We start from the raw sequence: 22,740 nt of genomic DNA, 5'->3' as shown, positions 1-22,740 counted from the left end.
CATGTTATTTACATGTGTTACTAGATTTATACCTACATAAGTCTTTTTTGAGTGACTGAAAATGGTATTACATTTTTAATTGTGCTTTCCATAGTCCATTGTTTATATGTACTGATACAATTGTATATTGACCTGGCAAAACTACTATATTCACACACTACCTCCAGGAGATTTTTTTTTTGGTAGACTCCTTGAGATTGTCTACATAGACAATCATGTCATTTGCAAATTGGGACTTTTTCCCTCTGTGTGTGTGTGTGTGTGTGTGTGTGTGTATTCTTGCTTTATTGCTCTAGCTAAATTTCTAGCACTATATTGAGTAAGAGTCATGACAACAGAAACCTTTATTTTGTTCCTAATCATAGTAAGAAAGAGTTTGTCCTTCATAACTAAGTATCCTCATTGTTACAGGATTTTTGTAGATATTTTTATGAAATTGAGGAAGTTAACTTCTACTCCTACTGTTCTGAGTTTTCTTTTTAAAGATTTATTTATGTATTTGAAAGTCAGAGTTACACAGAGAGAAGGAGAGGCAGAGAGAGAAAGAGAGGTCTTCCATCTGTTGGTTCACTCCCCAATTGGCCGCAACGGCTGGAGCTGAGCCAATCCAAAGCCAGGAGCCAGGAGCTTCTTCTGGGTCTCCCACCTGAGTGCAGGGGCCCAGAGCATTGGGGCCATCTTCCGTTTTCCCAGGCCATAGCAGAGAGCTGGATCTAAAGTGGAGCAGCTGGGTCTTGAACAGGTGCCCATATAGGATACCGGCACTGCAGGCAGCTGCTTTACCCTCTACGCCACAGCACCAGCCCTCTGAGTTATTTTTAATTCCAAATGAGTGTTTAATTTTGTCAATGCTTTTTCTTCATCAATTGATAAGATCATATGATTATTCCTCAGCCTGTAATACAGTGGCTTAGCTGGTTTACTAATACTGAAACAGTTTTATATCTCTGGAATAAGCTTTGGTTAATAATTCCTTTTAGATAAAGTTGCACTTTATATGTTGATATTTTTTCATCTGTACTTTATATTTATATCCTTTTGTACTAGCTTGGGTCTGTTATCAGCATCACGCCAGTTTCATAAAATAGACTGAGAAGAGTCTCTGTCTCTTCTTTCTAGGTGAGACTGTGTAGAATTGGATGTTAGTTCTTCTTTAGACACTTGGCATCATTCTCCAGTGAAATAATCCAGGCCTAAAGACCCTTTTTCAGAGTTTTTAAATTATAAGCTCAATGTCCCGAGATATATAAATGACCTATTTTATGTTGAATAGTTGTGGTAAGTTGTATTTTTCTAGGAATTGGTCCATCTTCATCTAAATTGGTAAATTTACATATGTGAAATTATTCATAGTATTCTGTTACCATTTTTTTGATGGCTGCAGAATCTGGAGTGATATCCCCTGGTTTATTTCAAAACACTGATCATTAGTCTTCTCTCTCTTCTTCATCAGTCTTGCATGAGGTCTGGCAACATGACTAATCTTTTCAACTAACCAGCTTCACTGATTTTGTATCTCTTTTTTTTACTGTTTTCGATTCCACTGATTTCTGCTCTTTAATATTTCTTTTCTTCTTGCTTTGGGTTTATTTTGTTTTTCCTTTTGGCAAGGGGAGAATGTTTCTTGAGGTAAGAACTTAAAAGACTTCTCTTTTCTAATAAAAGTATTTAGTGTCAGAAATTTTAATATGTTGTATTTTTACTTTCCTTCAGTTCAATTCATTCTTTCTTTAAAAAAAAAGATTTATTTTATTTATTTGAAAGACAGAATTACAGAGAGAAAGGTCTTCCATCTGCTGGATCACTCCCTAGATGGCTGCAATGGCCGGAGCTGCACCACTCCGAAGCCAGGAGCTTCCCCAGGGTCTCCCACGCAGGTGCAGGGGCCCCAAGGACTTGGGCCATCTTACACTGCTATCCCATACCATAGCCAAGAGCTGGATTGGAAGAGGAGCAGCCAGGACTGGAACCAGCGCCTATATGGGATGCTGGCGCTTCAGGCCAGGGCATTAACCCGCTGTGCCACAGCGCTGGCCCCTCGATGCATTCTTTATTTCCAAGGTGATCTACTTTAAATATAAAGACTCAGGAAAATTGAAAGTAAGGGATAGTAAACATGTATTATGCAAGTCATAGCCAAAAGGAAATTGGTGTACCTAGAATAATATTTGAGAAAGCAGATTTTAACTCAAGATAGAATCCTGGAGATAAGGTTGCCAAATATCTCTTGGATTGGCAAAGAGGAGTTAACTTTAGCAGGAGCTGTTTAATTAAATACACGTGGAAGTTATTTACTAACACCATTTTAACACAGGAAGCTTTGCCTTGTGTGTGTGCATTGGTGGGTGCTGTTCGGCTGTTTGGTATTTTCCAAAAGTACCAAATCTCACCTTAGTCTGTTTTTGGAAATGATGTTTCCATGTGTGAGCAAGTAAACAATCTTAGATACCTACTGATGGGCAACCTGGAGCCGTACTATTACAATTTTACAGTAACTCTCCCAGTTAGAATCCCAGATCTCAAATTTGAAAAACACACTCTGATAAAACCAGGCACAATTTGAAGTATAAACACAGTCCTCTGATCAATCATAAGGCACAAAGTATCAGGCTTGCAACACAAGTGTTTCAGTATGACTGAAGCTGAAGGTTACATAATGGATTTTTGCAGATTGTTTCTCCAATGTTCAAAATGCCATAAATAGTGTCCTGTAGAGTTGCCCTTTAGATACAATTTCCCATGAAGCCTACTTACTGATTAGCACATATTGCAGCTACTGCAAGAAAGAAAAATCAGTGAACCCACTACCCAAAACTTGGTTCAGTTATTGAGAGTGATGATGCTACACACACACCCAAAAGAGGGTATGAAAAGATTTATCATTTACATAATTGAGCTTTTCAGAATAAGCAGAAAGGAGCTGAACTTAGAGTTTTATTGTCGGAAATGGGTGAGGAAGGGTGTGTTCCTCCTTAAGGGCTAGGCTTACGTGGTTTGAATCTCCCCTTGGAGCCAAAGGTGGGGGTGCTCAGGCTTTCTTGTCCTGCCCATAAAGGAGAGTACAAGAGAAACAGGCAAGAGTGATGCTGAAATCCTTCAGCAAATATAAAAATATCAGTCATATTCTTCATTATAGTACTAGAAAAAGATAATTTACACCTTGCTAGGTAACATAATAGTTGACTCCTGTAACTTGATTTATTTAATCAGGAAAGCTTGACCTTCTAAGACAAGCTTGTAAAAACATCCCTTCAAAGTTATCAAAACCACATGCCTAAGGAGACAAAAGGAGTATTTCTTTAGGACGTACACCTATCAGACCAGCAAAAGTTACACAGAATTATCGTATCCCCTGTGGTCCTGTATATGAAAAGGAAAATAAGAACCATGTATGGTTACATCCTTTTGTAAAACAATTAAGTAATTTAAGTATGTACATGATTTAATTTAGCAATTATTTTAGGATTTTTTTCAGAAGAAACAACTAGATAAGTACAAAATGTACAATCATGCAACACACACAGACACACACAAAGAATGTTCACTGAAATGTTAGCTGAAATAAGGAATAAAAGTTGGCAGCAAATCATCTATTAAAACTTAGACTATTATATCCCTATATGATGGAATATATTAAAAAGAAGATTCAGAGAAATACTTAATAACATGGGAGAATCATTCACATTATGCATCAAGGATTACGAATCTCTTCAGCGCGCAGTGAAAACGACACTTATTATCATCAAACAATAACTGAAGATACAGTGCCGGCTAAATTTGCAAAGATTAGCTTTGCAAGCAGTTTTCACAACAGCCTGGTGTCACCTCCAATTGGATATGAACTTACTCCTCACCCATTTTCACAAATTCAAATTGTGTTGCCCTTCCGCGTTCAGAGGAATGCAGCCATTTCGTTCAAACGTATACACTCTGAACTGAACCACGACAAAGTACCAGCATTAAAAGTTAATCTCTCCTTCGGAAAAGGCAGATGCGAGAGCTGCGCTGGATTTCATTTCCTGGGCTTACGCTTGCATGGGACATGACTGCTGATAGTTAGCAAACCAGAGTTAAATTCCCAGAGTTTAATTGCGGGAAGCAGGTACGTCTCCCGTGTTCTAATACCGCACTTTGAGAACCAATGGAAGTCCAAAGAAAATACTCTCTCCTTCGGCGACCCCGCCCGCCACGGCTACGTACCTTGATTCTCGCCTGCTCTATGAATTCTAGAGGGGCTTTCCCAAACTCAAAGCTGGCTCCAAGCCAAGGGATCCAGCCCCGGATGCACGGGGGTCCGCGCACGTTCTTCCGCTGGAGGAATGAGAAAAGGGTCACGACAACTAGGAATAGAATCAATGTTGGGAAGATTAATCCCATGCTGTTGTCCGGCATTTTCCAAAATCTGCCAAGTTTGAAAAAGTCCTGCGGCCCTGGCGCTTCCTCCTCGCCGGCGGGATGGGGCACCTGCCGAGCCTCCCAACTTCTCTGCGGTAACTTTTGCAAGTGGTTCTCCTTCGTAGCTGTAGCTTCCTTTCCTCGTCCCAATTTTTAAGTGAGTTTTGCATCATCGCTCCCTCCCACCTCCACTTCTCTTTCCAGTCCTGGCTACCGCGGAGGGGAGGGAAAAATGCTCGCGCTGGGACGGGCTGGAGCAGATGGGCGGGAACACCGTCTCCTGTTGCCATGGAGACCGGGAAGGGAGGCATAGCGGAAGCCTCGTTCTCGACCAATCATAGTGGTCCCTGAGGCCGGCCAACTACATTTCCCATAAGCCTCTCTGGTTCCGCTTTTTTTTTTTTCTTTTTTTTTTCCTCCTGCGCTGTCGAGTACCGAGGGACGCTGCTGGACCACTCCATCCTGGAGCTGCTAGGGAGGCTGCGGGTTCACCCAGCCGAGCGAGGGAAATGGTCCCCGCCCGGCCATTTGCCGGTTGAGAGGGGGCCGCCCTGGCAGGGTGGCAGGCCAGCCGCGGCGCGGTGCACTGGCGAGAAGGGGTGCATGGTCGTCCTGTCCGGCCGCTGAATGTCCGTCTCGGAGGATGAGGAGAAGCTTCTGCCGCTCGCCCAGAGATGGCCCCGAGCGAGCAAGTTCCTACTGTCCGGCTGCGCGGCGACCGTGGCCGAGCTAGGTACCCGGCCGCCCACGCCTGGGCCTCCGGGCCGGTGGCCGCCGCGGCGCCGCGCTGGGAGAGGGATGGGCGGGCGGCTCTCCCGGCTGAGTGCATCCGGGAGCGGTGGCCCCTGTGCATCCACGCCTGCCTGGTGGATGTGACAGGGTGGGGGCCAGGCCGGCTTGGGGACGAGGAAGAGGGAGTGCAGGTGTCTGAGGGCTTTTCCTTCCAGTTTCTTCTAATACCTTGTTCAGGGATGCTCTGCCTTCGTGTGTACTCTTAGAAGCGTCGTGAGCTCGCAGTCCTCTGTGGCGATCCTTTCCCCCTGTTGTGAAGATGACCCTTTAAAGAACACAGCCCATTCTCCATCCTCGCTGAGGGAGGCTCGCTGTGTGAGATTTATATCCACGGCCTCCCTGTATGTCATTGTCTTGTGGGTCCAAGACATGGACCTGCCTTGTGGGACTTCCATGGTTAACCCGCCACTTACTGAGCGTCGACCCAGCATCCGCCCATGATTTGACCTCCTTGAGCTTAACTGGTCTGTGCTGTGTTGACCTCGGAGCATCGTGAAAAATCAGTAATATGTAAATGTTAACTCCAAGAAGGGCACCCGTTAACTGGGGCATTATTATAATTACCATAGTGTTAGGACCATGGATAGAATCATTGAAAAAAACCCAGTTCTGACCTTGCAGGCTGCTGGAGCAAGACAGTTAGAACGTGCTAGTTGTTCTAGTGAAGATATTATTAGGTATCCTAAGAGCGTAGAACTCTTTTATCTGAGTCAGAGACTTTAAGAGGCTACTCCCTGTGGGATTCTGAGGCCCTTGGTGCACAGGTGCGGTTTCTTCCTAAGCTTTTGAATAGAGTGCCTGGGTGTTCCTGGAGAAGCAGTAACTATGTATTTTAAGATTACCTTTAGTAACCCTTTTTTTTTTTTTTGAAGAAACAGCTTTGATGTTTTGATCATTTGTAAATACTAATTGGCCCTGTTCTAAAGTGAGTTTATTTTGTATGTCCAGTACCCTGCATGTGGTATGTTTTGTCCTTTGTACTCTTCCATTCTTCCCATGTGACCTGTGGGTTTTTTTTTAACTTTCTCCACTCAGAGCGACAGAGAATTTTTGTTTTTCATGTTTTTACTGAAACGGAATTCATCAATTTTTAAAACAAATCCAAAAGCAGACTGCTGAACGATTCGATACATGTCTGGGTTTTATTTTTGACTGATATCTCCCCCTGTGACACAATGGCTTTTGTATAGGAACGTTCCTCCTGTTAAAAATTCCGTGAGAAAATTGTATGGGAAATAGCAAGGGGAATCCAAAGATGGGATGGCTTCACATATAAATCATTTCAGGATCAGAACCAGAAGCATTGTATATGTAACCAGCGGGAAAACAGACTGTTTGGAAAAGCCAAGAATAAGCTTGGCTGGAGGCTCCTATTTCTTAGACTGCAGGTCTAGTCTGTTGATTCTGTTCTCTAGATGAAAGCTACTTCTGTTTTTAGGAAAACTGTCAGCAAGATACTCACTTTTCCAAAGATGAGTGCTAAGATTTCATATTCTCTTCCCCTCCTCCCATTCTTATGTTCTCTTGGAAAAGGCACTCTAGGGTTTTGTATTAGATGGTGGTAATTGAAACGTCTTACATAATGTCAGTAGTGTGGATGAACTTGTCTGAAGGTTATTTCAGTTATTAAGGACATTATGGATATAAAGTTGTGATTTGATTTTCCATATGTGGGTCAGTTCACTTAACTCTGGTAAGGTAAAAGGTCTACCTCTAATTCAAAATAGAAACAGAAAATTTCTTTACAAATATAGCTGGTACTAGTAAGGAGGCCACAAGTAGGCCTTGCATAAAACTTTGCAGTGCTGGAAAAACAACTCAGTAGGTACCTTAATAGAAAAAAATATTGTGCACGCCACCCTTGTGTATAAAAGATGACATGATAAACTTCATTGAATATTCTGTGCCTCTAAATGTTAGGTCAGTGATTCATCTGCCGGTAAACCACTCAGGAAATGAAAGAAGTTAGCTTCTTCTAGTGTGTAGTGTCATCTGTAACAGCAAAATCAGATGCCTAAGGAGACAAAAGGAGTACTTCTTTAGGATGTACTATTTATCATCTATCAGACTAGCAAAAGTTACACAGAATTATCATATCCCCTGTGGTCCAGTATATGAAAAGGAATATAAGAACCTTGTATGGTTACAGTTTTCTAAAGTTGGGTCTTGGCCGGCACCTCGGCTTACTTGGCTAGTCCTCCGCCTGTGGTGCCAGCACCCCGGGGTTCTAGTCCCAGTTGGGGCACCAGATTCTGTCCTGGTTGCTCCTCTTCCAGTCCAGCTCTCTGCTGTGGCCTGGGAAGGCAGTGGAGGATGGCCCAAGTGCTTGGGCCCTGTACCCGCATGGGAGACCAGGAAGAAGTACCTGGCTCCTGGCTTTGGATCAGTGCGGTGCGCCGGCTGTAGCGGCTATTTGGGGGGGTGAACCACTGGAAAAGGAAGACCTTTCTCTCTGTCTCTGTCTCTCTCTCACTGTCTAACTCTGCCTGTCAAAAAATAAATAAATAAATAAATAAATAAAGTTGTGTCTTAAACAATTATGGCTGCAGTCAAGGGAATAATACTACACAGAATGGATACTTTAAACCCACTGGAAAGCAAAAATTAAGAGCAAAAGTAGATTTTAGACTGACAGTGCTGAGAAAACTAAAGGAGTGTCTATCTTTTTTTTTTTTTTTTTTAAACTGGTGATCTGGGATACTGTGGTGCAGTTATTTTTCCTATTTGGGAATGTGTGAGAATCAGCTAATTCTAAACTCTTATCAACTAGTGAGTTAGAATCCATGGGCATGGGACAGGAAATCAGTAATATTTAAGTTTCTCCCAGGCTGATTCAGATATATTCTAAAATTTGAAATAGTGATCTTAGAAAAATGTTAGTCCCATAACCTCAAATTTTTTGCTTGTTTTTCTAAATGTTGTGGGTTTTTCCCTTCATTTGTTTCTTTTTTGTTAGCCACCTTTCCCCTTGACCTCACAAAAACTCGACTCCAAATGCAAGGAGAAGCTGCTCTTGCTCGGTTGGGAGACAGTGCCCGAGAATCTGCCCCCTACAGGGGCATGGTTCGCACAGCCCTAGGGATCATCCAAGAGGAAGGCTTTCTGAAGCTTTGGCAAGGAGTGACACCTGCCATTTACAGACACGTAGGTATTTATCTTGATTCTAGCTGGTAAGTTTGTTTTGAGTTCCCTGTGTGTCTCTTCTGCTTTACTTTTTAGCTTTGTCCAAAAGCCAGCTAGATTTTTTTTCTACTGATATAAGTGAATATTTAGTCTGTTAAGAAGAAAAAAAAATATTAACCACCAATTCCATTAAGAAGTTACTGCCCTAACTTTTCTGAAATGCACGCAGAAGTATTTAGAGATGAACCATCATGATGTCTGTAAAGTACTTTAGAATGGCTAAGCCAAAAACAAAATTGAAGCACATAGAGCAAAAATGTTAGTAATTAATAAATTTCGATTATAGAGAAAGTTATACCATTGTGTGTCATTTTCCCTACTGTTATATAGTGTTAAGTTTTTTCCTAATACAAAGGTTTTTTTAAAAGGTTTAAAAACAGGATTTAAATTACTCATGTTTTTGAAAACTAAAATATATACTTTATATTTTATATGAAATATAAGTTTCATGAGTCTCATACATCTGAATTGAGGCTACTTTGAAAGAGAACAGGAATTGCTGCTTAATCCAATTCTAGTAATACTACCAATGAAAGCAACTAGGTGAGCCGTTAGTCATCTTTAAAGGGAGATGGTAGTAACTGTGCTGATGAAAATACTTCTCTGCTGTCAAAGTGGCACATTTAAGAAGGAGAATTGTTGCCCTTTCAGTTCATGGACAAGAGAGCACAATCCTGTATAGGTGTGCATTTTTCTTTTCTACATTCATAGTGTCACCTTAAACATATAGGGAATCCCTGATGAGAAAAGTGTCCAGCTGTAATATTTGTGGGTTGAAAGGTTCACTTCTTCAGATGAGTAAGCCAGAGTATACTCATGAAGAACTCTGTAGAATTTTGCACAGAGACTGTCATAGTTGTTGTATTTTGTGTGTTTTAGATTATTTTACAGTATTTCATCAAACATCTTAGGATATCAAGAAAAGATTTCTAAAGGAGTACAGTGTGCTGATTGTAATTATTTTATTTCCCATATAAAAGTCTTTGTGTCCTGTGATTTTTTTGTTTCACTTCTTTTCAGTTGTATTTTGTTTACCACTGTATACTGCTTGACAGTTAAGATTCATTTCATGTTTGACACTTAACTGAACAAACTCACAGTAATGCTATAAATTTTCCAATATAAATGTTTATTCAATGATAATAAATGCTGTGCCAAACTATGTACTAGGGCACTGGTGTAATAAAAATGCACACAACCTACTTAGAACTCATGGTCTGATGGGAAGAGAAGCAAGATAAACAATATAATACTTAACTAATATGATAATTGCTAAAATATGGGGAAAGATCAGAGGGCATATCTGTAAACCATATTATTTTTTAAAAAAGATTTATTTTATTTATTTGAAAGTCAGAAATACAGAGAGAGAAGGAAAGGGGGGGGGCGAATCTTCCATTCACTGGTTCATTCCCCAAGTGGCTACAACAGCCAGGGCTGGGCCAGGCTGAAGCCAGAAGCTTCCTCCAGGTCTCCCATGTGGGCACAGTGGCTCAAGGACCCAGGCGATCTTCCACTGCTTTCCCAGGTGCACCAGCAGGGAGCTAGATCAGAAGTGGAGCAGTCAGGACTCAAGCCAGCACCTGTATGGGATGCCAGCAGTGCAGGCAGAGGCTTAACCTTCTATACCACAGTGTTGGCCCAGAAACATATTCTTTTAATTGAGTCTTGAAAGAGTAGGAGGAATTAGCAAAACAGAGAAGAGGAACCCCTTGTAGAAAGATCCATCAGCAAGTGAGAAGTCCTCTGACTTCAAAAGGCCTGCCCTATTTGGAGAAAAACCAAGAGGTCCACTTGTCAGGAGCGAAGGATACATGAGAGAAAGACACAGATAGAGAGTTTGAAAGGCCAGGCCAGAGAGTCATTTTATTTTATTTAATATATACTGATTTTTTTTAACGATCTGTCTTATGCAGTGTACTCTGGAGGTCGAATGGTCACATATGAACACCTTCGAGAGGTTGTATTTGGTAAAAGTGAAGATAAGCATTATCCTCTTTGGTAAGTTTTCTTTTGAAAGTAATCTACTACTGCCAAGAAGGCTATAATGTATATAATTAGATTTATGTAAAAGTATAAATTTGTACAAAAATTCTTTTAAAGTATAGGCTTAAAATAAGTAATCAATATAAATCCAAATAATTGAGCACATACTATACATTGTCCACAGATAGATGTATACATTGGAAGGGCTTCAAAAAGTTCACAGAAAATGGATTTTTTTTTTGAAGGTTTATTTGTTTATTTATTTGAAAGTCAGAGAGGAGAGGCACAGGGAGAGAAAGAGGTCTTCCATCTGCTGGTTCACTCCCAAATTGGCTGCAACAGCCAGAGCTGGGCCAATCCAAAGCCAGGAGCCAGTAACTTCTTCCAGGTCTCCCACGTGGGTGCAGAGGTCCAGGGACTTGGGCCATCTTCTGCTACTTTCCCAGGCCATAGCAGAGAGCTCGATCAGAAGTGAAGCAGCCGGGACTTGAACCGGCACCCATTTGGGATGCCGGCACTGTAGTCAGCAGCTTTACCCACTACACCACGGTGCTGGCCTCAAAAAATAGATTTAAAAGATTTATCTTGGTGCCAAAATTTGAAAACTCTGACGATGAGAGGTGTTCAAAAGACTCATAAAAATTGTATATCACTAGAAAAGTATGCATGAATTTAAAAATTTTTGCACCAAAATAAATTTATCTTTACTTTTGTTTTTCTACAAACTTTTTGAAGTACATATATACATATCTATACATACATTAGTTATACACAGGTGTCTATTTAAGATGAAAATAATTCTGACAGAGTGCCTTCTTACTCCTCTTTCTGTTAAGGAACTCTGGGCTTTGAAGTTAGAGAGAAACAGTCTCAAAGTCCTGAACAAGCAAAGTGTAACCTGAGCAAACTGCTCCACCTGTCTTCTCATCAGTATTTTCATCTGTGGAAAGCATCAGGATTTTGTGTCTGTAGGATTAGATGAGATGATGAATGTAAGTGCGAATCATTTGCAATGCTTAGAAACATTTTTTAAAAAAGGTTAAATAATATGCATAGGATTCTGTAAAAAATACATAGACAATGCTGTCGACAAATGAAAAAAAACATAAATAGGCTGTTTACAAAAGAAGAAATATAAATGTTCACTAAACATATAAAAACATTCAACATCACCAGTAATCAGGGAAATTAATTAAGATTGTCTTTGAACTGTTAGTGGAAATCTAAGTTACTATAGCTATTTTGGAGCATAAATTACCTGTTAAAATTTTTAAATGTGCAGCCCTTTGATCCTGTTCCTTCCTTATGTTTATTATTCAGAAATACTTGTACCTATGCATAAACACACACAGAGATACTAGTGTAGTCATGTTGATGATAGCAGTTTTTAAAATCTAAATAATCATCAATCGAAGTAGTTAAGCAAGTTATAATATGTTTATGCAGGGAAGCATAATACAGCTATTGAAAGAATGAGGTAGATTTTATTTTTTTTCCATAGTAATAATTGAAAAGAAAGGCCACCGCAAAACACACCAAACACAGGAATGAGGGAAAAGGTTTATTGTCATGTGGGGGAAACCCAACAGGCTGCCTCTCCATGCACAAGAGAAACAACAGGCTGTGTTAGGAGAACAGGTCTTATACAGCTTTGTAGAGGTAAGGAAGTGCAAGCAGCGAATCCTGTTAGGATGGGGGATGGAGCTGGTGCTTGTGGTTGAGCCATTTGGTCACCTGACTTCTAGTAAGCTAGGCTGGGTTTAGGATTGAAGCTTATTGTACAAGATGACGATGGCGCCAGAGCCTAAGATGGTGTCTGGGGCTTAGATGATACCCTAGATAAGATGGCTGCATTTGGGGCCAGCGCTGTGACGCAGTGGTTTAATGCCCTGGCCTGCAGCGCTGGCATCCCATATGGGTGCCGGTTCTAGTCCCAGCTGCTCCTCTTCCAATCCAGCTCTCTGCTATGGCCTGGGAAAGCAGTAGAAGATGGCACAAGTCCTTGGGCCCCTACACCCATGTGGGAGACCGGGAAGAAGCTCCTGGCTCCTGGCTTCGGATCGGCACAGCTCCAGCTGTTGCAGCCATCTGGGGAGTGAACCAGTGGATGGAAGACCTCACTGTCTCTCTCTGCCTCTCTGCCTGTCTTCTCTATGTGTAACTCTGACTTTCAAATAAATAAATAAATCTTAAAAAAAAGAAGATGGCAGCATTTTACTAACAGTAATTATTTTTATTTTTATTTTTGTGCTTTGTAGATACAAATTCTAAGAACATGGTGATATTCCCTTCCTCCCTCCCTCCTACCTCTCACTCCTACCCTCCTTCCTTCTCCCTTTCTTTTTGTTTTTAGTTTTTGAGGTAACATTTTAAATTTACATTATAGTAGAAAGGCTTAATACTTCCCCAAAGAAGATGTTTAACAAGTAAAAGGCAAAAAGACCCAAGTTTAGTGGAATATAGACAATGGCTATAAACAGTAATTGAATGGAAAAATGACCATTTCACCTATACACAGTAAATTTTTTAAAATCACAGATCATTAAAATTATAGTAGTGTAACATTCTTAACTGTTGTTTGACAAAGGTATTAAGCAAAGTTTTATAAAACTAAATTTTTAATAATACTGATACACATAGACATTTCTTTCTTTTACCTTTTTTGTTTGGTTTTTAAGTTACAGCTCCCACATATAAGGGAGAACATGCAGTATTTGTCTTTCTGGGTCTAGCTTATTTCACTCAACATAATATCCTTCAGTTGCATCCATTTTGCTGCAAATGGTACAATTTCATTCTTTTTTATAGCTGAATAATATTCCATTCTGTATATATATCACATTGTCTTTATTCATTCATCTGATGATGGACAACTTGGTTAATTCTAAAGTTTGTTCAATGTGAACAGTGCTTCTATGAATATGGTACTGCAGGCATCTCTTTGATACATTGTGTTCAAGCCTTTTGGGCATATACCCAGTACTAGGATTCCTAGATCATAAGGCAAATCTATTTCTAGTTTTTTAAATAAATCTTCACACTGTTTTCCACAGTGGTTGTACTAATTTACATTCCCACCAACAGTGGATCAGCATTCCCTTTGTTCATATCCTCTCCACAGCATTTATTACTCTTTGTGTTTTGATTTTAGCCATTCTGACAGGGATGAAATGATATCTCATTGTGGTTTTGATTTGCATTTCCCTGATGGCTAGTGATGTGGAGCATTTTTTCATGTATTTGTTGACCATTTGTATTTCTTCTTTTAAGAACTGTCTATTGAAGTCCTTTGCCCATTTCTCAACTGGATTGGTTTTTTTGTTGTTGAGGGTTTTTTTTTTAAGTTGCTGATACATTCAGGATATCAATCCTTGATTGGAATTTTTTTTTCTTTTAAGACCATGAATATATAATCTCACTCTCTTCAGGCCTGTAAGGTTTCTACTAAGTCTTATGTTAATGTAATTGGTTTTCCTTTATATGTAACTTGATGCTTTTCTCTCTCTCTCTCTTTTTTTTAAAGACTTATTTATTTATTTATCTGAAGGACAGAGTTACAGACAGGCATAGTTACCGAGAGGTCCTCCATCTGCTAGTTCATTCCCCAAATGGCCACAGTGGCCGGAGCTGGGCCAGGCCAAAGCCAGGAGCCAGGAGCTTCTTCTGGGTCTCCCATGTGGGTGCAGGGGCTCAAGCACTTGGACCATCTTCTACTGCTTTCATAAGCCATAGCAGAGAGATGGATCGAAGTAGAGCAGCCAGGACTTGAACCAGTGCCCATCTGGGATGCTGGCACTGCAGGCAGCAGCTTTACCCACTATGCCACAGCACTGGCTCCTAAATCATATTTTCAATTTATTTTTTAAAGCTTTATTTATTAATTCATTCATAAGGCAGAATTGCAGGGAAAGAATTAGAGGCAGAGAGAAACAGAGAGAGATCTTTCATCCGCTGGTTCACTTATTTCTAAAATGTCTACAACATCTAGGAGCTAGGTGCTCCCTTCTGGGCCTCCTAGATGAGTGACAGGGACTCAAGAACTTGAGCCATCACCTGCTGCCTTCCCAGGCACATTAGCAGGAAGTTGGATCAGAAAAGAGCAGCCAGGACTTGAACCAACACTCTATTATGGAATACTGCCATCACAAGCAGTGCTTAACCTATTGTACCACATTGCCAGCCCCATAAATCACATTTTTAAAATAGTGTCTGACATATAACAAGCATTTAGTAAATGCATTATTGTTATCTCTGGGGAGGCATATAAGAAATTAGTCATTGTGATTACTTCAATGAAGGGGAATTAAGGATAGGGTCAGAAGGATGCTCTTTATACCTATTTATACCTCTTCAAATCACTTTCAGGTAAAGAGGTAGGAAGTACCTGTTTTCCCTAAAGAGATTGTTAAAATAATCTAGGTAAAGGATAACAAGTTTAGCCTGATAAAATAGCCGCAGGAATGGAGGAAACAGGATAGATTCAAAGCCTGTTGAAGTAATCTCCTCTTGCTCACTGTTTGTTCTGTGAGGAGAGGAGAAAGAATGAGTTCCTAGGAATGGAAAGAGGTTTTCTTTTTTTTTTTTCAAAGAGAAGAATGTTTTCAAACACCCTTCACTTGGAAAACTTCTAAAGAAGTCATTGTTAAAGTGTGACTCACCAGATTTTGTCTGTTAGACTCATCACATCTATGCTGTTTTTATTCCACTTTAGTTGGAATTAAATTGCAGTTAAATTATTAGTTCAGATGTTTCTATCTTTGGAATAACTGCTCTTTCCTTTGGATTTCAGACGATGCAAGGCCTGCAATTTCAAAAATTAATTTTTACTTTTCTTGGTGCTTTAACTCTCCCATCAGTAAACAGCCAAATGGTCTACTTGCCTCTGTAGTTTATTTGGGTCTTTTACTTTGTCTTTAAATCTCTTACCCAGGATCTGTACAAGCTGAATGTTGATTCACTATAAAATCTGTGACATTAATGGCAACTTAAAAAAATGCATCTCCTCTTCCAATTAGGAAATCAGTAATTGGAGGGATGATGGCTGGTGTTATTGGTCAATTTTTAGCCAACCCAACTGACCTAGTCAAGGTTCAGATGCAGATGGAAGGAAAAAGAAAACTTGAAGGAAAACCACTGCGGTAAGTTCTCCAATTGGCAGATACCTGTTTTATACCCTTTGCCATCACTGTGTTTTAAACCTTTATCTAATGGACTTACCATTTTTGTAATCCAATTTTAAGTGAAGTTATTAATGCTGCTAATCTGGAAGTTATATTCATTAAGAGAAGAGTTCAGTTGAATCTTTTTCTTTGCACAATGAAGTTCGCTACCAGACACCTTATATGTGGGTATAGCGTCTTGCTACTTTTCCCAGCCAAGACATGTAGACTTGTCCTCTATTGCAGGTTTATATAGTTTGATCATGAAAATTTTCCCTGACATGAATCCCTGTTTTATCATTGTGGCTTGGTGTTAGGAAGTCACTTAATAATACTGGTCTCTCAATTTTGTCTTTATTCATTTATTAATTTTTAAGATTTATTTTATTTATTTGAAAGAGTTACAGAGAGAGGTAGAGACAGAGGTCTTCCAACCTCTGGTTCATTCCCCAGATGGCTGTAACAGCTGGAGCTGAACTTATCTAAAGCTAGGAGCCAGGAGCCAGGAGCTTCTTCCAGGTCTCCCACATGGATACAGAGGCCCAATGACTTGGGCCATCCTCCGCTGCTTTCCCAGCACATTAGCAGGGAGCTGGATTGGAAGTGGAGCTGCCTGGACTCAAACCAGTGCTCATATGGGATGCCGGTACTGCAAACCAGGGCTTTAACCCACTGTGCCACACCGCTAGCCCTGGATTTTGTCTTTAAAGGGGACTCTCTCTAAAAGTTTTCACTGCAGTTAACATACCTGGCTCAAACAATCTTGATTTCTTTTCCTTTCTCTCAGAAAGAAGGGATGTGGCAAGATCAGACTTGCAAAAGGTTCTAATTTCCTCATCTAATCCCATTTAACCTACATCTTGAGGCTTTCTTTATGAAATTTTAAGGAAGATTTTGTGATGTTTTTGATATAAAATCCTCCTGTGACATGACCCTGTATTATTGAAGTCTGCCTTTTTTCAAAGGGCTTCATGTTCAACAATTGATTAGAATATCACTTAACTAATTTTCCCTGGAAAATGGATAAGATCTTGCAGATAGAAAACCACTCCCAGGAAATAGGGAATGTGCAGGATGACAGACTGAGTATGAAGGGGTCTGCTCCTCGGGACACTCCAGATCTGCGGCCAAGGCAGAGGTGAAGGATTTGGGGCTCTTTGGGAGTTTACCACAAACCACTGCCCTCTACTGGGAAATGAGGTTGGGCTGCTAGCACGGGCTCCCTTTCAGCCTTCAAAGAAATGGAGAGAACATGCAGAGGAGAAAAGGGCACCACTCTTCTATTTTTGTTTTATGACAACTTCTGCTTACCAAGTGGTGGGGAGAAGCTCCCCCCATCCCCAGAGATCAGTTTTCTACTCTTCATCCCTAATGTTGGAAATTTGGGGTTTGACTGAACTTAATGTTATAGTAGAGATTGTGAACCCTGCAATCAGACAGCCTGGGAGTCAAAGTCACACTTTACCACATTTTAGCTCTGTAATTATAGTCAAGTTCCTTAGCCCTTCTAAGATTCAGTTTCCTTAAATGTAAATTGAAGAAAAATACATACCTCATGGAGTTTTCTGAATGAAAATTTGTCTTCTATATATGAAATGCCTGGTGTTCAATAAGTGAGTGATCAATAAATTTCAGGTACAGTGATCATCATTTTCTATCATAACTTCTCATGTGGCATAATAGCAATTATGCATATTCTTTGGTGAAATCCAGACAATATAATGCCTGAGTAAATCCCACACAGCTAGTAAGTGGAAAAGGTGGTGCATGATTCTAGTTTTTCTGACTATATAAAATCTAAAGGTTTCCATATTTGGCTCATGGTTCAATACCATTTTTCATCTGTCTCCAAAAAAATCAAAATATGGATATGCTAGTGAATTTTCATGGAGCCACAATTATTCAGTTTTCAGAATTCTCATTAGATTGTCCTTCCTACTTTTTTATCTTAAAATATCATTTCTTTTATAATACTAAATGAGATTAAGAGAGAGAAAGAGACAGAGAAAGATAGAGCTCCCATCTGCTGGTTCGCTCCCCAAGTGACCACAATGGCTAGGGTTGGGCCAGGGCTAAAACCAGAAGCTAAGAAGTCAGTCCAGCTCACCCATATGGGTGGTAAGAACCCAGTCACTTGAGCCATTACAGCTGCCTCCCATGACCTGCATTAGCCAGGTATCCTACCAAGTATTGAACTCAGACACTCTAATATGGGACATGAGTGTCTTTTCCAGTAGCGGAAGTTGTGGGCTAAACATCAACCTGACAATGTTTTATTTAGGTTGTTATTTGGTGAAATTTAAACACTTTCAGATTGTCTGAGTCACCAGTAAAATGAATCCAGAAGTTTCATGACCACTGTTTTTTTCCCATAATTAATATGTACTGATAATATAAAAAATCAGGAAAGGTATTTTAATCTATTTCATAATCTGAGAAGAGGATCATCCAATTTTCAAAGATTTTCATTACAAATATTTAAATCATATATTGGCCTTTGAATGTAAAGGATTGTTAAGTATATTTGGAAGTTAGATTTATATGTATTGCTTTAATTCCTAAAAATTATGCATAAGATGTTGTTACAGCTATGGGTGAAGCTTATCCTGTTGCATTCCATATACAGGAATACATAGAGTTTTCACATTTTATTGTTATCTTCCTTAGATTTCGTGGTGTGCATCATGCATTTGCGAAAATCTTAGCTGAAGGAGGAATACGTGGACTTTGGGCAGGCTGGGTCCCCAATATTCAAAGAGCAGCGCTGGTGAATATGGGAGGTAATAGAAACTGTTGAATTCTGAGAAGTTCTAATTGCATTAATAGTTACAAGCACTTAACAGGGCAATGAGATTTTTTATTTCATTATTTTTGATAACAAAGGTAAGGCTACATATATGTTACAATGTTATAACTGAATAGCTTCCATAGAGCATTTTCAGTTTCTACAGTGATATATGATAAGGATTTCCTAAACAAACTGTGTGTCAGTTAGGAGATAGCACTAAACTGTTTTTAAAGGCTCTTCTCTAGTGACTTTCCTTCAAGATTAAAACTGATACATATTACTATCTGATGGTCATTATATACAGACTGTCCAACTCTTTCTCTTGCTTAATCCCGCTCCTATTATTATAATCCATCCTGCACAACCTACCACCCCAGGCTGGAAACCTGAACATTCCCTTAACTCATGTCCCTACTCCCACTTCCTATATTCATTACCAATTTCTTCCCTCTTTAAATGCTTCTTAAGGTTCTTCCCCCTTCCATACATAATACCTTAGTGTCCTTAAGACGATCATTTCCGTGATATTAACCATCCAAATCGCTCAACTAGGCCACTGCCATGGAATTGGTCTCTTCTTTCTTTCTCTAATTGTGCTCAGTATCTGATCTCTCTAAAACACAGATTTGAACATGTTATTGCTGTCCCTAAAACCTTTCACTGCATTCTCATCTCTCAGAGAATAAAGTACAAATCTTGGAACATGACATAACAGGTCTGCGAAATCCTCTCTTCAGAAAATGGAGCAGTTGGGCCCAGTGCTGTGGCGTATTGGAGCTAAGCCTCCTTCTGTGGCGCTGGGCTAAGGAAAAGGGCGCAGAACAGAGAGGAGACAGAATACAAACTGGCAGCCAGATTGAATTTATTCAGAGAAAATAAATCCACAGAGGTCGACCAACTGCCATCATGCTCACAGACTGAACCAGGCACCCAGAGACCCAGGCACTGGCAGGCTGGGCCTTTTTATATCTTAGGTGGGCTAGGGGTAGGGGTGGGGAGCAGTAGGCAGAGATGAGCTTCTCTATCTATACTGGTTTTTCAGCTTTGGCCCACTGGCTTCTAAACCTGAGAATGAATGCAGGGGGTGGGGTGGGGTGGGGAACAATACAGGATGTGAAACTAATCTGATCTCTTAGAAGAAGGCAGGGGTAACAAGAACCTAAAATGGCTGAAGCTTATGTCCTTGTTCTATCAGCCAGCATCCCATATGGGCACTGGTTCGTGTCCCAGCTTCTCCTCTTCTGATCCAGCTCTCTGTTTATGGCCTGGGACAGCAGTGGAAGATGGCCCAAGTGCTGGGGCCCCTGCACCCATGTGGGAAGACCTGGAGGAAACTCCTGGCTTCTGGCTTCAGATTGGCCCCTCTCTGGCCATTGTAGCCACCTGATCAGTGAACTAGCAGATGGAAGACGTTTCTCTCTCTCTCCCTCTCTCTGTAGCTCTGCCTCTCAATGAAAAACAAATAAAAAATATATTTTAAAAATAGAGCAATTAATTGATTCTGCTGGGAAGAGTGAAACAGAAAGTCAGGAGGTAAAATGTTCCAATGCCTGCATATGGCAAGGTGTTCTTGCTCTCTGCTTCCTGTCCTTTTCCCTCTGCTTCTTGGTTTCCTTCCATAGATTCTTCAATACTTGGCTCAGGTGTCTTTTTCCCCAGTGTGTTTTTCTTGGACCTCCCTCCCCCACCACAACACTTTTCCCCACACCTACCATGGTAGATACCCCTTTATGTGTTTCTGTAGTCCTCTGGCTTCTCACCACTGTTGCTTGTACCTTACTTCATTGCTTTCTGTGTATCTGCATCTTTCATATGATATGAACCTCTTAAAAGCAAAGGCTGTGTTTTGAGTCATCTTTATTTTCTCAGTTCCTAATATGTAGTCAGTAAACACTTAATGAATGAATTAAACAATGAAATAATCCTTTCCTGGACCAATGATATGATTCTAAGAAATTGAGAAATAGCATTTTTGAGAGTTCCAGCAACTAATATCACTTAAACATCCAAGGAGGTAAATATACTGTTTTTCTATTTTATCCATTTCTGTTTCATGCATTATACTGTTGTATATTTTGATTTTTGGCAAACCTTCCTGATTATAATTTCTTCATTTATTGTTTCAAATCTATTGCAAACCAGATTTTTTTTATAAGTTTCAGCTATTTACTCATGCACCCGAACCATGTTCCTTCCCTTTTCTTCAAGATCTCAAAATATGTCACCATCATTTTATTTGGACAAACTAGAATCCTAGGCATGAGTTTCAGTTCTTTCCTTCCACGTGTTCCTTATATCCAGTCAGTCATTAACTCTAGTCAGTTCTGTCTTCCAGATATATCTCACATTCACACGCTTCTCTCTGTCCCTGAAGCCACTTGTTTGTTCACAAATGATTTGTCTCCTATAGTATAATACAGAAATGTCCTAATGCATCTGAAACTGGTTTTATCAACGTCACCTTTGCCTATCATCTTATTTAGACATTTAAAAACTCAATTTTCATCCTCATTGTCTCCATAAATGCCAACTCTGTTTTTTAAATTATTTATACTCAAAACCTTATAGTCATCTTTGCTTTCTTTCTTTTATCACAGATTCTATCTGCTGGCTAATTCTTGTGATTGTACTATCAAATGACAAAATTATAACTTTATTATAAATTATAGCTTTATTTTCAATACTAAAATCAAGTAACACTTCATTCCATAAAATAAAATTAATGTTCCAATTAGCTGAACAAACAAGGTTTCATAGACAGAAAAGGGCTGAAGAAAATGAAAAATAAACAAACCAAAAAGAGAATTGGTTATTTCAAAATTACTTTCCTTAGCAAATGGGGACAGGAAGACAAAACAATGGGAAAACAATTGGTTAACATGAAGTTACTTTAGGTTACCTCATTTGTGTAAGGATTAAGGCAGAGGGAATTTCATTATCAGGTCAACTGAAACTGGCTTTCCTGGATATGTGATTAATGTCTCTAACTCTGATTTCTTAGAAGATCAAATAAACAGCTTGTTTCAGCTTAGTACAACAGAACTTTAGAGTAAGTGACTCCATTTTGATTTTTTGCCTGTCTTTCTGGACTTAATATGGAAGCTTATTGCAAAAAAAATGGCCTTTTATAATTTTTATTTGACTACCTTCAAAATTTATTTAGACTTTGCCTAGGACTCTACAACTGCATTTCTAAACCATCATCAACTCTTATCATTATCAAATCTACCTTGTCTCCCTACAAATCCTTTCTTGAGAGAACAGCCAGTAGTTTTATAACCACTCAAAATTCAGAATCCTCCACTGGCTTCTGATGCTCCAGTCATCTGGACTGTCAGTCAGTTCTAACTTTGAAACTGCAAAAGTAAAAGGACTTTGTCTGAAAGTATTAGGAATTGTAATTTGGGAGACAGGTTCAGATAACTCTGAATCAGTGTTCAAAAGAAGGAAGGAAACTGAATGTTGAGAAAGAACAGGAGCTACATGAGCATGAAAGATAAAGTATGTATAAACAGAATGGAAATGTACATAATGCATGATTTCCAGAGACTGTTGATAGCCATTATGAGCCCCTGGGCACAGTGTATTTGTTTAATCTGTTTTGTTATTCCAGATCCCTACAGTCAAAGGGTGGAGGTAATGAATGTTTAATGTTCCAGACAGCAGCTGGAATCACACAAAAATCCTGTTTCCTAATGGCTTCCTGACTCCATTTTGAAAAGTTCTTTCAATATTGCTTTCATCTTAATTTTCCTTTTATTTTTACAGTTCTGCTACTTCTCTGGCTCTTGCACATTCTGTTTCTGTTAGACCAATCTTTTGGCTGTTCCTCTAATCTCCCAAGCTGACACTTGACTAAAGTATAGAAGACGTACATCTCATTTGCCTGGAACACTTACTCTTAGATATCTAGTATTTGTTTTCTCATGCTTCCTTTAGATCTCTGCTCAAATGTCACCTTATTGAGAGGCCTCTCTGATCACCTTGTTTCAAATTCCTATACAACATTCTCCCTACCCTCTAGGACTCCATTTCCCCTTTCCTTGCTTTATTTAACTTCATAGAATTTACTTCAATATCTAGAAACATGTTGAAAAACCATGTAGTTCATGTCGTTTGTTGTCTCATTCAACAGAGTGCAGGGATTTCTGTTCATTTTGTCCTTTACTGTTTCCCCAGTGCCTGGAACCGCATCATAAATTTGGTAGGCACTCAAATATTTGGTGAATGATCAAATGTACCTGTCCATTCTCGCCTCATTACAACATACTTAGCTAAACTTTAGAGTGGGTAATCTTTCTAAAACTACAGAATTGTCACTGCCTGTTTAACCTCAATAATTCATCGTTATCATTAGAAAATATCATAAAAGACCTTTTTTCATAAGTGACAGGATCTCCCTACTGAATGGGGAAAAGTTGGAAGCATTTCCACTGA

General features: G+C 39.7%; 2 protein-coding genes across 10 annotated transcripts in view; one reads left to right on the top strand and one right to left on the bottom strand.

Annotated features, from left to right (window-relative positions):
• CYP39A1 (cytochrome P450 family 39 subfamily A member 1) overlaps positions 1 to 4,524 on the bottom strand; it is a 94,331-nt gene extending 89,807 nt beyond the window's left edge. The window contains exon 1 of the mRNA XM_002714462.6: positions 4,201 to 4,524. Within this exon, the coding sequence (XP_002714508.3) occupies positions 4,201 to 4,392 (192 nt within the window). The 5' untranslated portion in view covers positions 4,393 to 4,524. The remainder of the gene's footprint in view (positions 1 to 4,200) is intronic.
• Positions 4,525 to 4,779: 255 nt separating this feature from the next.
• SLC25A27 (solute carrier family 25 member 27) overlaps positions 4,780 to 22,740 on the top strand; it is a 32,307-nt gene continuing 14,346 nt past the window's right edge. For 2 of the 9 annotated variants that reach the window (XM_008263006.5, XM_051855665.3), the window contains exons 1-5: positions 4,787 to 5,128; positions 8,144 to 8,335; positions 10,287 to 10,371; positions 15,372 to 15,494; positions 18,183 to 18,295. In XM_008263006.5, coding sequence (XP_008261228.1) covers positions 5,023 to 5,128; positions 8,144 to 8,335; positions 10,287 to 10,371; positions 15,372 to 15,494; positions 18,183 to 18,295 — 619 coding nt within the window. In that variant the 5' untranslated portion in view covers positions 4,787 to 5,022. Of the gene's footprint in view, positions 5,129 to 8,143; positions 8,336 to 10,286; positions 10,372 to 15,371; positions 15,495 to 18,182; positions 18,296 to 19,498; positions 19,787 to 22,740 lie in introns of those variants that run through there. The other 7 variants (XR_011388668.2, XM_051855667.3, XM_089333223.1 and 4 more) reach the window with 6 other exon arrangements.

The sequence above is a fragment of the Oryctolagus cuniculus genome, chromosome 5, assembly GCF_051225735.1.
Source record: "Oryctolagus cuniculus isolate XC-2025 breed Fujian yellow rabbit chromosome 5, ASM5122573v1, whole genome shotgun sequence".
In the NCBI taxonomy this organism is placed as follows: Eukaryota; Metazoa; Chordata; class Mammalia; order Lagomorpha; family Leporidae; genus Oryctolagus; species Oryctolagus cuniculus.
Note: the sequence above shows the minus strand (reverse complement) of the source record. Positions and strands in the feature narration are given on the sequence as shown.